Source organism: Manis javanica, chromosome 7, assembly GCF_040802235.1.
Source record: "Manis javanica isolate MJ-LG chromosome 7, MJ_LKY, whole genome shotgun sequence".
NCBI classification, from domain to species: domain Eukaryota; kingdom Metazoa; phylum Chordata; class Mammalia; order Pholidota; family Manidae; genus Manis; species Manis javanica.
Window position 1 is genome coordinate 84,952,832 of NC_133162.1, and position 14,916 is coordinate 84,967,747.

Genomic DNA, 14,916 nt, shown 5'->3' on the forward strand with positions numbered 1-14,916 from the left:
GAAAAAAGAGAGCCTACACACATAAGCAGAATTAGAAATGAGAAAGGAAAAATCACTATGGACACCACAGAAATACAAAGAATTACTAGAGCATACTATGAAAAATTGCATACTAACAAACTGGACAACCTAGAAGAAATGGACAACTTTCTAGAAAAATATAAACTTCTAAGACTGATCCAGGAAGAAACAGAAAATATGAACAGACCAATTACCAGCAATGAAATTGAATTGGTAATCAAAAAACTACCTAAGAACAAAACACCTGGACCAGATGGCTTCACCACTGAATTTTATGAAACATATAACGAAGACCTAATACCCATCCTCCTTAAAGTTTTCCAAAGAGTAGAAGAGGAAGGAATACTTCCAAACTCATTCTATGAGGTTACCATCACTCTAATACCAAAATCAGGCAAAGACACCACAAAAAAAGATAACTACAGACCAATATCCCTGACGAACATAGATGCAAAAATACTCAACAAAATATTAGCAAACTGAATTAAAAAATACATCTTGAAGATCATCCATCATGATCAAGTGAGATTTATTCCAGGGATGCAAGGATGGTACAACATTTGAAAATCCATAAACATCATCCACCACATCAACAAAAAGAAGGACAAAAAACACATGATCATCTTAATAGATGCTGGAAATGCATTTGACAAAATTCAACATCCCTTCATGATAAAAACTCTCAACAAAATGGGTATAGAGGGCAAGTATCTCAACATAATAAAGGCCATGTATGACAGACCCACAGCCAACTTCATACTTAACAGCAAAAAGCTGAAAGCTTTTCCTCTAAGATGGGGAACAAGACAAGGATGGCCACTCTCCCCACTTTTATTCAATATAGTACTGGAAATCCTAGCTATGACAATTAGACAACACAAAGAAATAAAAGGCATCCATTAGGATAAGGAGGAAGTTAAACTGTCACCGTCTTCAGATGACACGATATTGTACATAAAAAAACCTGAAGAATCCACCAAAAGACTATTGGAACCAATAACTGAATTCAGCAAAATTGCAGAATACAAAATTGATACACAGAAATCTGTTGCATTCCCATATACTAACAGTGAACAGGCAGAAAGATAAATCAGGAAAACAACTCCATTGCATCAAAAAGAATAAAATACCTAGGAATAACACTAACAATGAAAGTAAAAGATCTATACCCTGAAAACTACAAGACACTCTTGAGAGAAATTAGAGAGAACACTAATAAATGAAATAAATTCCATGCTCTTGGGTAGAAAGAATTAATATTGTCAAAATGGCCACCCTGCCTAAAGCAATTTACAGATTCAATGCAATCTCTATCAAAATATCAACAGCATTCTTCAACAAATTAGAACTAATAGTTCTAAAATTCATACAGAACCACAAAAGACCCTGAATAGCCAAAGCAATCCTGAGAAAGAAGAACAAAGTTAGGGGCGATTATGCCCCCAATTTCGAGCTCTACTACAAAGCCAAAGTAATCAAAACAATTTGGTACTGGCACAAGAACAGACCCATAGACCAATGGAACAGAGTAGAGAGGCCAGATATAAACCCACACATATATGGCCAATTAATATATGATAAAGGAGCCATGGATATACAATGGGGAAATGACAGCCTCTTCAGCAGCCAGTGTTGGCAAAACTGGACAGCTACATGTAAGAGAATGAAATGATTATTGTCTACCCCCATACACAAAAGTAAATTCAAAATGGATCAAAGACCTGAACGTAAGTCATGAAACCAGAAAACTTACAAGACAATATAGGCAAAACTCTCTTGAATATAAACATGATCCACTTTTCCCTGAACACATCTCCTTGGGCAAAGGAAACAAAAGAAAAAATGAACAAATGAGCCTATATCAAGCTTAAAACCTTCTGTAGAGCAAAGGACACCATCAGCAGAACAAAAAGGCATCCTATAGTATGGGAGAATATATTTGTAAATGTCATTTTCGACAAGGGGTTAACATTCAAAATATGTAAAGAACTCACATGCCTCAACACCCAAAAAGCAAATAACCTGATTAAAATAATGGACAGAGGATATGAACACATAATTCTCTAAAGAAGAAATTCAGATGAATAACAAGCATATGAAAAGATGCTCCACATTGCTAATTACCAGGGAAATGCAAATTGAAACCAGAATGAGATATCACCTCACACTACTTAGGATGGCTAACATAGAAAAGACAAGGAACAAATGCTGGTGAGGATGCAGAGAAAGGGGAACTGTCCTACACTGTTGGTGGGAATGTAAATTAGTTCAACCCTTGTGGAAAACAACATGGAGGTTCCCCCCCAAAATAAACATCAAAATACCATTTGACCCAGGTAATTCCACTCCTAGGAATTTATCCAAAGAAAACAAGATGCTTGATTCAAAAAGACATATGCACCCCTATGTTTATCGCAGCACTATTTACAATAGCCAAGACATGGAAGCAACCTAAGTGTCTATCAATAGTTGAATGAATATAGAAGATGTGGTACATGTACATAATGGAATACTATTCAGCCATAAGCAAGAAACAAATCTTACCATTTGCAACAACAGGGATGGAGGTAGAGGGTATTATGCTGAGTGAAATAAGCCAGGTGGAGAAAGACAAGTACCAAATGATTTCCCTCATTTGTGAAGTATAAGAACAAAGCAAAACTGAAGGAACAAAACAGCAGCAGACTCACAGACTCCAAGAAGGGACTGGCGGTTACCAAAGGGAAGGAGTTGGATAGTGTGGGTTGGGAGGGAGGGAGAAGGGGATTAAGGGGCATTATAATTAGCACACAATATAGGTAGGTCACAGGGAAGGCAGTACAGCACAGTGAGGACAAGTAGTGACTCTGTCACATCTCACTACGCTGATGGACAGTGACTGCAATGGGGAGTGGGGTGGGGGGGTCAACTTGATAATATGGGTGAAGGTTGAAACCACAATGTTGCTCCTGTGAAACCTTTATAAGATTGTTAATGATGCCTTAATTAAAAAGAAAACTAATATAGTTTGAATATAGCCAATAAATACCTGATACTTCTCCAGATGTGCACAAAGGCTTACAGGGCTTTAATGTCCCGGCTAGAAAAAGATGATGCCTCAAAACAACACAACTCTCTCAGTGACTGGGTCACTTGGTCAACCAGCCAACCAGCCAGCCAGCCAACGATAGTACTTTCCTGGGCATGATGCATGCACCTGGCACTATCAAGAGACCTTTATATGAGAGTAAGCATCACCTCTGAGGTGCCCTGCCCTGTGTTGCTGTCATGATTTTTGGGAGAAAAACAATAAATAAGTCATTAAGCAATGCTGGGAGGCCAGTGAGGGGGTTCCTTCAGGCAGGCAACTTGGAGAAGGCCCCTCAGAGGAGGCAGGTGAGCTCAGACCCCAGTGATGAAAAGGGCTGTTACATGAAGTGGGTGCTGCAGGCCCAGGTACAAGCTCAAAGGTGAGCAGGGCACACACACCACATGTGGCAGGTGAGGCCACTAAGTGCGAGGTACTCAGCATCAAGGCCCAGCAAGACAGGTCACAGTCAGCAAGCTCTTATCATGCCTATCCCACAGGCCAGGATAGGGAATCTGGATCTTATTCTGAATATTTTGGGGCATCACTGGAGGGTTCTGAGAAGGAAAGAGACATGCTGTGAGGCACATTTTAATAAGCTGATGTAGTGGCTGTGCAGAAAATGGATTTTAGGTCAGAAGAAAGGGAAGCAGCATCATGGGGTAACTGCAGGGAAAGATGACAGTGACCTGGTGCAGGGAAAAGGCACCAGTAGTGCAAAGGGCATGGGTGGCAGATAAATCTGGAGGTAGCACCGATGGGACTGGCTGAGAAATGGGATGCAGGGAAATGATCTGAAGGGAGAATCCCTGATGACAGGGCTGCACTGGAGGAGCCTGGACAGCTGTGCCACCTCCTGAGACAGAGCTGCAGGACCCAGGCATGCTGGGATGCATAGGCAGGGTGGGAAGAAAGCAGTAAGTTCAAGAAGGGAGGGGGTTTCAAGAAGGAGGCAGTGGTTAAGTGGGTCAGAGGAGCAGAGAGAGAAACTAAAAGAGACCATTGGCTTATCAACGTGGATGATGAGAAGGAACAATCTCAGGGGGAAGTGAACAGAAGCTAGATGATGGCAAGATGAAGAGCAAAAGAAGTAAAGGAGCATTGGGGAGCTGGAAATTGGTACCACAAAGAAGTTTTGAGATGTTCTGCCATGATGGGGAGCCAAGGAACAGGACAGTGGCTGTAGGGAGATGTGGACTCAGAGGTTTTAATCCTGTGCACTGGCATGAATGATTCAGTAAGGGAAATGGATGGAGGAGACAGGGCAAGGAAAGCAGCCCCAGCAGGTGCCAGGGGACAGAGGGTGCAGGGCCTTGGTGAATAGACCTGCTCAGGGAAGCAAGGGCAGGCCGCAAAAGCAGGGAGGTGAGCTGTCTGTTAAGTGTTCATCAAGGCTGCTCTTTGTGAGCTATCACACCAAAGCTAGGACCAAGAGCTGCACGATGGTAGGGAGAAAATATCAAGAATGATGTGGTTGCAGTGCTAAAATTATAGTAATGAACTGAAAAGACTGGAGAAGTCAATGCCTCCTTCTTGGAGCCCATCACAGAAAAGACTTCATGGGAAAAAGTGGCCTTTCCATAAGGCCAGGGCACTTCTGAGCCTGGGTCACTTACCGACACCATCTTGCCCTCTGAGGGCATGAAGGCAGGCCGGTTGCTGATCCTCAGCTTGGTCTGCAAGGTGTTAAAGTTGATCTCCAGCTGGCACTTCTCCTGCACCTTTGGTGGCTTGTGTTTCCGACGGTAATCCCGGAAGTCCTCCAGCTTCTTCTGCATGGCTTGCATGGTCTTCTCAGGGGTCCGGTTCTCCAACCAGGGGATTGTGCGACGAATCCATTCCAAAAGCTGCTCCCAAAACATGAAAATACTGCTGAAAATACCAGGAAACTGCCCCAGGTTGAAAAAATTGAAAAAACAGAGGCACCTAACAACTGGGAATGGATTAACCTAATGTTTCTAAAATTACAGAAGTATGAATATAATTCTCCTGACTGCACGAGAGGAAAGGAATCCCCATGCACTGTGGCATGAATGAGAATGTCAGGGTCCGCCCATGGCTCTAGTGATCACCCCCAAGGACATTACGGAATCTTAAAGTCAGCACGCATCATGTTTACAAAAGTGTGATGTTTACAGGAAACTCAGGGACCACACATTAGCAGACAAATGCTGGATGGAGCTTTCAAATGAAAAGCAAAAACAAAACCCTGACAAGGTGAAATGCAGTACAATAAAATCAGCAAAGAATTTGGTTTACCTTAAAATGTACCTATATTTGAAATAAGCTCAAATCAAATGAACCTATTTTCCAGACAAATATATTGTAAATCTGGGAGTGACTCAATACCTATATATTTTAATTTAGTACCTAGCTTTCAAGGAAATCCACATGGTAAAATAAGAATGGTAGTGAATTCCTAAGGATGCAGTATATCTCTCTCTTGAACTAGAAATGGCCTGCTTAGAGCCCTAATAATTTACACTTCTGATCGTGAAAAATGACCGCAGATAAGAATAAAAATTAGTATAAGGCTTTGAGGAGGATAAATAAAAGACCACATAAGGAAAGGAAGGATTTAATTACTGAGGAGCATCTGTCCTTGGTCCTGGTCATGCTCCAACCCTGAAGCTGATCACTGGCATTAAACAAAGCTGCCCGATTGAACCGCTCCATGGCAGCGGTATGACAACATAAGTCCAGTATCACTGGACTGGATTTGCAGAAACCACTACTTTGGAAGATTTATTCCAAGTGTCCTGGTACCTTTCCCAGGACGGACCAAATATATCAACTAAATTAAGTCAGAGCAAAAACTATTTGGTCGTTGGTATACGTCACTATGATTGAATTCAATCTAGAGGGGATATCACTGTGGACCTCACACAGCCTGTACCTTGTGTGGGGAAAATAATGCAGTGGCAGGGAGAAGACTGCTTACTTTCTATTTATGGTGTAATAAGAACAAAAAGGAGAGCAACATGTAAAGTGCTATTCTAACCAAGACCCTGGCTGAAGAGCTGTAGGAAGCTGTTCTACATAGAAACTCATGCTCAGATATCTTGGACAGAGAGCTCTGTCTTCCCTGTATTTCCCTCCAGATGTTTATATACACACACAAGGCTGAGCCGTGTCTCCCAATAGGCTGGGCAAGTTCCTTTGATGCTGGACCATTGTGTGGAGCCCCGGAGGTGATGGCAGTAGCCAAGGAGGCAGGAACCAAACCAGCAGTGAATGTCATGCAGAGGAGTCTGACCCTGGGAGGGCATGGCTGAGAACAGACTCACATTCTACTTCTTAAAACATGCAAACTACCTCTATGTTTTGGGAAGGTTGAGAGGACCCCATCAGGATTACCTTTGTGTCAAGGTGAACAACCTCTGAGATCAAGTGTATTTTCCTACTTTTATTCTATCTGAGATGAAAAATGCAAAGAAAAAAACACCAACAATCCCTGTTCACCCTCTGGGTGGTATGGGACAGGACTGCAGGTCACCCGTTTCCTTTACCTCACTTGCTAGCCTCTCATATTCTTCCATCAGCCTCTCATTCTCTTGATTCACAGCAAGAACCTTACATATCCTGTTAGCTGCTGTCTCGGCCTGTAAAACACAATAGGTAAACAGGACAGCTCTGTCGACAGGGATGTGCATGCACAAAACTGAGCATGGCAGGGCAGGAGAGGAAAAGAGGGTATGGCTGCAGATGGTGCAGATTCTAGGTTAGGGTGGAGTAAGACTGAGGGCATGGTTGTTTAATGCTATGAATCATTTCACACCTTCTTTACAGTTTTCACACAGACTTACACGGCAGGCTGAATATACTGTAGGAAATAATGGGGAGATACCATTAGTCTAAAACACAGGCTTTGTAAAACATTAAGCAAGTTAGTAACAGAAATATATGGGTCAAGGAAACCAAATCTCTGCTCCCTGCATGTCCATCTGAGCACTCTCCTGACTACAGGGCTGAGCACTCTCTGAATGACATTAGCCTTTGTAAAGCAAAGCAAAAGTGACTGTGTCCTGAACATATGTGTCACTGCATCGAGTTCCCTGAAGGCCTCTGCTCCTGAAATGAATACACAGAAAGTGCTAGATGGGATCTTTCCACAGAGCTGAACTTGCTTTAAGGCTTTGTTGAACCTGCATGAGAAGTGGCTAAGGTATGAATAACTCTCTGTCATCATTGGGCGAAGGGTACTCGGGCCAGAAGCGGCGAAGCGCCTGAAATATGATCACATGATGAGCTAAGAAGAGCAATTTGCATGGGGGCTTCCAGGCCTGTGGCCCGCCCCAAAGCCTCACCTCTGAAGCCCTAGTATGGGCTGATTTCCAGGCACTATCACTTGCTGGTGATGGGCTGAAGAGCTCACAGAAATAATACATATTCCGTCCATCCCAGTTACCAGGCTTCTCCACGTAGAGATATGCGGAGGGGCAAGAGATAGAAACAGGTGTGTGTGGGAAAACTGAGGGACATTTATCCACTCTGTCCCTCAGGCTGTGTCTTAAGGGGTGTGAATTTTTTTGAAGGTTTTAACACTGTTACCCTTTCACTATTTTAGCTAAATTAAGATTAGTCTTGCAAGACATCCGAACAAATCACTGAGCAGTGAAGGCAATTTCTAGGCAGAGGAGGGCAAGAGGCACTGGAAAGGCCTTCACTTCTCCCTGTCAAATGTCCCCCTCCCTGCTCAGTGAGTGTGGCTGCTTTAAGGGCTATTGGTTTTTCCTAAAGTACAAATGTTTCCCACAATTTACTAATGAAATGAAAGTGAGACCTTTGGAAGGAAAGAGAGGAAAACACTTTAGGAACTAAAGTTAAAGCTGTTAAAAAAATAGTATTCACAGTTTGGAACTTGCGATATTAGGTCTTTACAACACACTTAGAGAGAGTCCAAGGTAAGATGTGAAGCGCACAAACACACACCCAGGTATGCACACGCACACACAACTAAAACCGATGCAGAAGAGCAGCACATGACCCAGATGGACAAGTGTTGAATACCTGCTCCGCTCCCGCAAAAGCGTGGTAGAAGCAGGAAACGTATGTCATGATAGCTCTTTCATCGGGTTTGGGAGTGTTCACAATGTCTGAAGGGAGGGAAAAAATAACACAGAAACAAACACACACACAGATGAAGAGGAGAAACCAGGGTGAGCAAAGGGAAGGACAAACTGGGCCACACTCATTGATTTTCTGCAGCTTTGGGGCCCACAATTCCGAATCTCAGGAAGGCTGTACAGTACTGGTAGGTTCGTGAACAGAATGACTTGAACGGACATGTTTTTCAAATAATCAAACTGAGGGTAAAATGCTCCCCCACCCCGATGGGCTTGCACCCCAGACAGTAGCACAGGAACCGCGTGGCGCATGGCTGAGCTTATTATTACCACTTCCAAATGACTCATGAGGCCCCACGTCCTCCCTTTTGACTGTATCAGGTTGTCAGCCACTCTTGCCCTGAGCAGTGCAGGCTGCTTTGCGAGGTGGCAGGAACCCCAGCAGAGTTCTCATGCCCCTCTCTCCTGCCCCTCCCTGAACCACCTCCAGAACTGTTGGCTTTCTGCTCTGCAAACGGCCCTGGCTTGTGTGACAAAATTCATTGGAGAAGGCACGTCTTTTCTTGTCCCTTTAACATACTTACCACACATATTTATAGAAATTACCAGGAGTGACAAAATATCTAAGGAGAAGAGTATACATGGCTGCACTGCTCATGGCCCTTCCTACTATCTGTACTAGCTGCCGAAATAACCAACGGGAAGAGAGAAGCAGAACCATGTGAACACACATCCTTTCTTCCTCTACCTTGGCAACACCATTTTTGGCTGAATTGATTTTTACCTTTAAACTCAGTTCAGTCGCTGGACACAATGAAGCTAAAAAGACACCTTGTAATTCCCTGAGGTGAAACCTAGCCATTGTATTTTCAGACAATATTAATAGAAAGGATGTGGCAGTGTGTAACAGTATGGAATCTTCTGGAAAACAAACATGAATGGCATACTACTGCATGGACAGAAAGTAAGTTTCAAAGAAAACTAGACTAAGAAAGACAAACCACTGCCTCCTTAGTAAGAGACAGGGTTCCATGTCCAGAAAAGAAGGGATAAAAGAGAAAAACAATTGAAAAAAAAAATGAAGACACAGAAGGAGGGTGAGTCATGACTCATGTTTTACATCCTCACCTTCTGTGCACCAGCAAAAGCATGATAGTAACAGGAGACATAAGTCATTATGGCTCTCTCATCAGGTCTGGCAGTGTACACTAAATCTGTGTGGAGAAAGAAGTTTAACTGCTCAGATGTTCTAATACCATCAGGCTTCCACCAAGTGCTGCCTCAAATGTCAAAGTAATGAACCTTCCCCCCTCATCCACACACACTTTTGTTGTTAAAACTTTGGCACAAAGCACAGAGGTCACACCTGCAAAGTCATTACTCTCTGTGCACTTTTCAGACTTGCCAAAGAGAACAGCACGGTTAGCTCAGAGGAGCCCTAAATTAGCAGGTGAGTCATGTCCAAGGCAGAATTAGACCTTGAGAATTCCAGAGGGCACACAACAGCACATTCCCAGGGACTTTCCATAGCTCTACACATGGAGGGCCTGGGGCCAACAAGGAGCCCTTTGCAAGCCCACACAGAACCTATGCACCCACAAATCTAACTGGTGCTCACCTCACATGCACAAAAATAGGGAAAACCTTTCATAACCTTTTAGAAGCATGGAAGACAGTGAAGATGAGGAAGTTTCACCAGTTCTCATTCCAGTGACAGTTCATGGGTGGGTAGCCAATTAGCCACTCAAAATCCCCACTTAGGGTACAGAGACCAACAAACATGACTGACAATAAGGTCGACAGCTGCAGGTGAGAAGGCATGGACTCACCAAAGGGACCAGTGACCCAAGAGAAGGCCGGTACATGATATTACAATAAAGGAGCGCCAAAATAAGAACGTGTTTGTGGTGACGGTAGGTCCAGAAGCAGGTAGCAGACACTGCGGGTCACTTGCTGGGGGTTCTCCTGGGTAACTATATCACAGCATGCCCATACCCACATCTGCCAAAGTTCATAGCACTTTGCCAGAACAGTCTTACAAGAAATTATTCCACAAAGAAAATAATGTAGTCAAGTAAGCATTTTTCTGAACCAAGAAAGAAAAGAAAGAGAAAAGGAAAGGAAACCAGCATGTGTCATGAGGAAGAAGGAAATGAATGGAGTGCTAAAATATCCCACTGGCCTCAAAGGATAAACAGACTGGACATATGCCCAGAATGGGGACTCAGAGGTGATGGAAAACCCCAAGAACCATGAGGAATGTTAGCATGCCAGAGTAACAATGATGGTCAGCTTGAAGTCACCCTCAGCTTTAGCAAATGAGGGAGGCACTGATGAGCTGCAAGATGTACTGCATGTCACCTGCTTTCTCCTGCTTTTAGTGCCCTAGCAGTCAATTCAAGTGGGCAAAGTCTAGGTGGTTATTTACCATATGGGAGGTCAAAGGAGACACCACACAAACATAAACTTAGCTTAGAGAGGTCAGATGGACAAAAGGCAAAAGGAACTTTTCTGCGTTACTACTTTGTTGTTTCTTTGTCTTCCTCCCACTAAAGGGCTTTTTAAAAACCATCAGTAGATTCTGAAGAGTATAGTCAAGTGTTAACACCCAATAATACAGGAACATGTTTGTTAAAATGTTAAATTAGTAAGTGGGCAAAGTCAGAATCTTAATAGAAAGATCACTGTTATGGGTCTCACTGTGTCCCCCAGAAAGGTATGTTGAAGTCCTATCTCCCCCACTTTCCTGTGAATGTGACCTTATTTGGAAGTTAGCCTTGGCAGATATAATCACGTTAGGATGAGGTCATGCTGGTGCAGGGAGGGTCCTGAGTCCGCTATGACCTGTGTCCTTATAAGAGGGAAGGAGACATAGAGATAGAGAGGGAAGACAGAGATACAGTGATGTTATCATAAGCCAAGGATGGCCTGGGGCTTCTAGAAGCAGGAAGAAGCAAGGAAGGATCCTCCCCTACAGGCACTGGAGGGAGCAAGTCCCTGCCAACACCTTGATTTCAGACTTACAGCCTATGGAACATAAACAAATACATTTCTGTTTTTGAGCCCCTAGTTTGTGGTAATCTGTTATGGTAGCTGAAATGTGATCACCAAAACAGAGGAGGAGGAAATAACTGACAAATGATTATGATCAAGTTCTTTGTTTTTCCCTGACAATGTTTATTAATGGAAGCAATGGACCACTAGGGAATAATATGAATGACAAACATAGTAACATAAGTTCCTTGAGGGCAGATGTATAAGTTCCTACTTTATAATCTCATTATCTCCTACAGCACCTAGCAGAGGATCTTGTTTATAGTAGGTGCTCAATAAATGTCTGTTAAGTGATAACTGCATCATGAATAGGTGAACTGAAATGAATGGTCTCCACATATCTGTTCTTTAAATGGTGTATCAGAGGTACAACTCTCAAGGATTCATCACATATAAAGGGCACAAAAGGTATTCGAAACTAGTCCACAGCATGAGTGATGCTAAACTGCAAAACAGAAGTTCTTCCAGGTCTAACTAAACTAAATATAATTTAGACTAATTGAAAATAAAACGTGAATGTCTGAGAGGTATGCTGTTGGCCGACAGTCCCATATTCTATATACCCATGCTATAACTTATAGTCGGAAGGAAGGATTTTTGTCTTTAGGCGTCTAAAGCATTTCACAAGAAGATTTATTTGCCAAACAGACTTGAGTTTTACGTGGTAAGGAAAATACATTATGTTGTTAAAAAACAAAAACAGGAAGTTTTTCTTTGAAAATCACAAAACAAAGTATTCCATTTGCCAAAGTGGAACTTTAACCAAAATCCTTTCGTTATGGTTTTGCTGACTTGATTTTGAGCAGGATTTTAAAACATAATTTATGAAAAAGCTACACATGAAATTCTCTAATACTCATGTGGCCAATGACAGAAACTTCTTAGGAATCTAAGTACTTCATATGTGGCTATACAGTTTCACAAATCCCCCTGTATGGCCTTAACATATGTAGTCCACAGGTTTTTTTATAAGTCAATAAACACAATTTTCATCTCACCTTCAGCATCCAACATTTTGGGAATGTCCAGGTGCTTCTCTGCAATTTCCATGGCCAGGTTAATATTTCCTATTGGGTCATCCTGCATAAAAAATATAACCAGTTTTTAAAAATATTTTTTTGAACAGGGCTTATGAATAATGTGTTTTATATACTCCCTTTCGGGCGGAGACCTTCCTATCCACACATAGTCATGACAGCATACACGATTTTCCTTATCTTCTCCTGATCAACCTCATTTAGAGAAACATCAAAAATGATATGAAACCCACACAGTGTATGCACACTCTAATTCATAAAATGTGAGCAAAAGGCTTTAAGAGAACAATTGCTTTGTAGATAGGACAAAAGTTGTCAGATGTTTTATGGGGGACAGTTAATAAGAACACCCTGACCACCCAGAGTTTATTTTCAAGTCTGTTGGCAACAAATCTTAAATGATTCCAAAAGAAACCATGAAACATACATTTTCCAGATGTGGAAGGTGACCATGGAGAATATTCACTACAACATTGTTGTTTTAAATATTAGAAAGTCAAGGCGTAAAGGGGAGAAAACTCTACATGGTGAAACTTTTGATCACTGAGGAACATTTGTTACAAGATAACCACAAAGAGCAAGATTTACATTTCTAGCCTATAAAAGACTAGAAGAATTTAAAGAAACTTAAAATTGTAAATAAAAATTGTTAAAAAATTTTAAGATTACACTTATCTTTCACTGTAAAACTTATTTAAAAAAAAAAAATATATATATATATATATATAAGTAAATTTAACCAGAGGTGTACAACTGAAAACTGAAAAATGAAGACTTATTTAACACCTCTTGTTTTGATCTATTAAAGAGATAAATTATGAATCTAAAATGGGATGGGGTAACATAGAAAAACCAGAATGAAAAGTAGTTTTAGTCCAGGGATAACTTTAATGTATTTTAACATCAAAGTCATTTAAACATTTTAGAAATGGCAGTGCTTTGCAGTGAGCACAATCATTTTAATGCAGTGAAACATTTAAAGAGTGCAGGCTTCCAAAACATATTTACAGTGCTCAATCAAGAGACCAAAGTAAGCTTTCCAGCCTCAGAGTATACAATTATTTCAGGCAAAAAGTTTCTTCAAATAAATGTTGTTTTAACAAAGCATATAATCATTTCATAAAAGCAGCCATATCAAAAACTGAGTCTTACCTGTGTATTTTACACAAATGGTCACAAGGCCAAATAGCTGAGTAAAAATTTCTTTTTGTCTTTAATGTATAAGAAAAATTTCAGCATTAAAAATAGAGTAATGATTCTGAGACTTTTGAAAACTATCTTGTTTAGACTCTAACAGAAAGAGATAAAATGTGGCAATTAAGTATTTTCTTGGCTCAGTTCCTGGCTATGTGACCTTGGGTAGATTACTGAATTCCTTACTTTCTTCCTCTATAAAGCTGGGATAATAACAGTACCCACTATATAGGATTATTTACTCTACATTGTGAAGACTAAACACATACTGTGTATGTGTAATATACATATATGTAACAAACATATATGCATTAGTATACATATATGTATATATAATATATGCATATATAACATTAATATACATATATAATAAATATATATCTATTTATAACTGTCTGACCTAGAGCTATGCAGTATTAACTGCTCTTATTTATTACTATAATTTTTTCATTCATCTGAAATGGCCAATTACCACAGGTCTGTTGATCTTTTGTAATAAAAACTTACCATTATAAACTGCTAGGGAAACAAGGTCTACCTAGTACAGTCCCCTCATTTTGCAAATGAGATCAAGATTAATGGAAAAAACATACACTGTATTTATCCTTGAAATATTTCAAAATAACTCAGAGATGAGAGAATACATGCTGTATGAAGCTGAGCGATGCTGGTTGCACAGTGACTTAGGCCATGTTCCATTACAGCACTGTAGTATCAAAGAATGTAGTCTTAATCATTAGGACACAAGGAAACTCTTTAGGTACTTCCATGCAGTCTGTGGAAACAGGCCAGGAGAGGGGTGGCCAGCAAGTGAGGGGTGGTCAGCAACGAAACAGGTGGCAAAGGCCAGGACACTCTGCCAATGACCATCCACGCCACGCAGGTGAGGGCAGCATGCAACAGGACTGGATTTCACACCAAATACAGCAACACGAGGTGAGTGGCCAGCTAAGCCCGCTAGTGACCAGAAGGAAATGTGCTGTAATTACCACCCGTAGGACTGTTCATGGGACCATTATTTCTAGGGCAGCATAGATTGTCCACTGCAGGACTTAGGAGGGGCATATTTTTCTTTGTTGTGTCACAGATTAAAATTTTAAACTACATTCAGAAAAAAATTTGAAGACTATTGAAACTGAAACACATGGAAGCTTAAAGGCAGAATTAAAGTTTCCCAACTTGAATTTTTTAAGAGAGCAAAACCAAAAAAAAAAAAAAAAAATTCTCAAAATTCCTCTTCTAAGGCGGCAACTAATATCTTGTATCAATGGTGAGATAATGATGATAATGTTCCTTGTGTGAAAAACAAGTTAATCAGTCCCCATGCATATGTCTGTAGCTAGATTCTTCAGAAAAGGTATAGGGAATTAAAAAAGGTTTGGAGTATTTGGAACTTTTTTTCCTTATTCACTTCACTTCTCATATTTAAAATCTGGGAATGCAAAATCTCTAAGAAACATGTATGAAGCTTTCATGG

The 14,916-nt window shown here is 41.0% G+C and overlaps 1 protein-coding gene across 2 annotated transcripts in view; it reads right to left on the minus strand.

Moving 5' to 3' along the window:
* The window catches only part of ACTN2 (actinin alpha 2), a 67,500-nt gene that overhangs the window by 21,167 nt on the left and 31,417 nt on the right, over positions 1-14,916 (minus strand). For both annotated transcript variants that reach the window (XM_017676341.3, XM_073241255.1), the window contains 4 exons: positions 12,207-12,288; positions 8,099-8,184; positions 6,598-6,690; positions 4,705-4,935 (listed from right to left, as the gene is read on the minus strand). In XM_017676341.3, the coding sequence (XP_017531830.1) occupies positions 4,705-4,935; positions 6,598-6,690; positions 8,099-8,184; positions 12,207-12,288 (492 nt within the window). The remainder of the gene's footprint in view (positions 1-4,704; positions 4,936-6,597; positions 6,691-8,098; positions 8,185-12,206; positions 12,289-14,916) is intronic.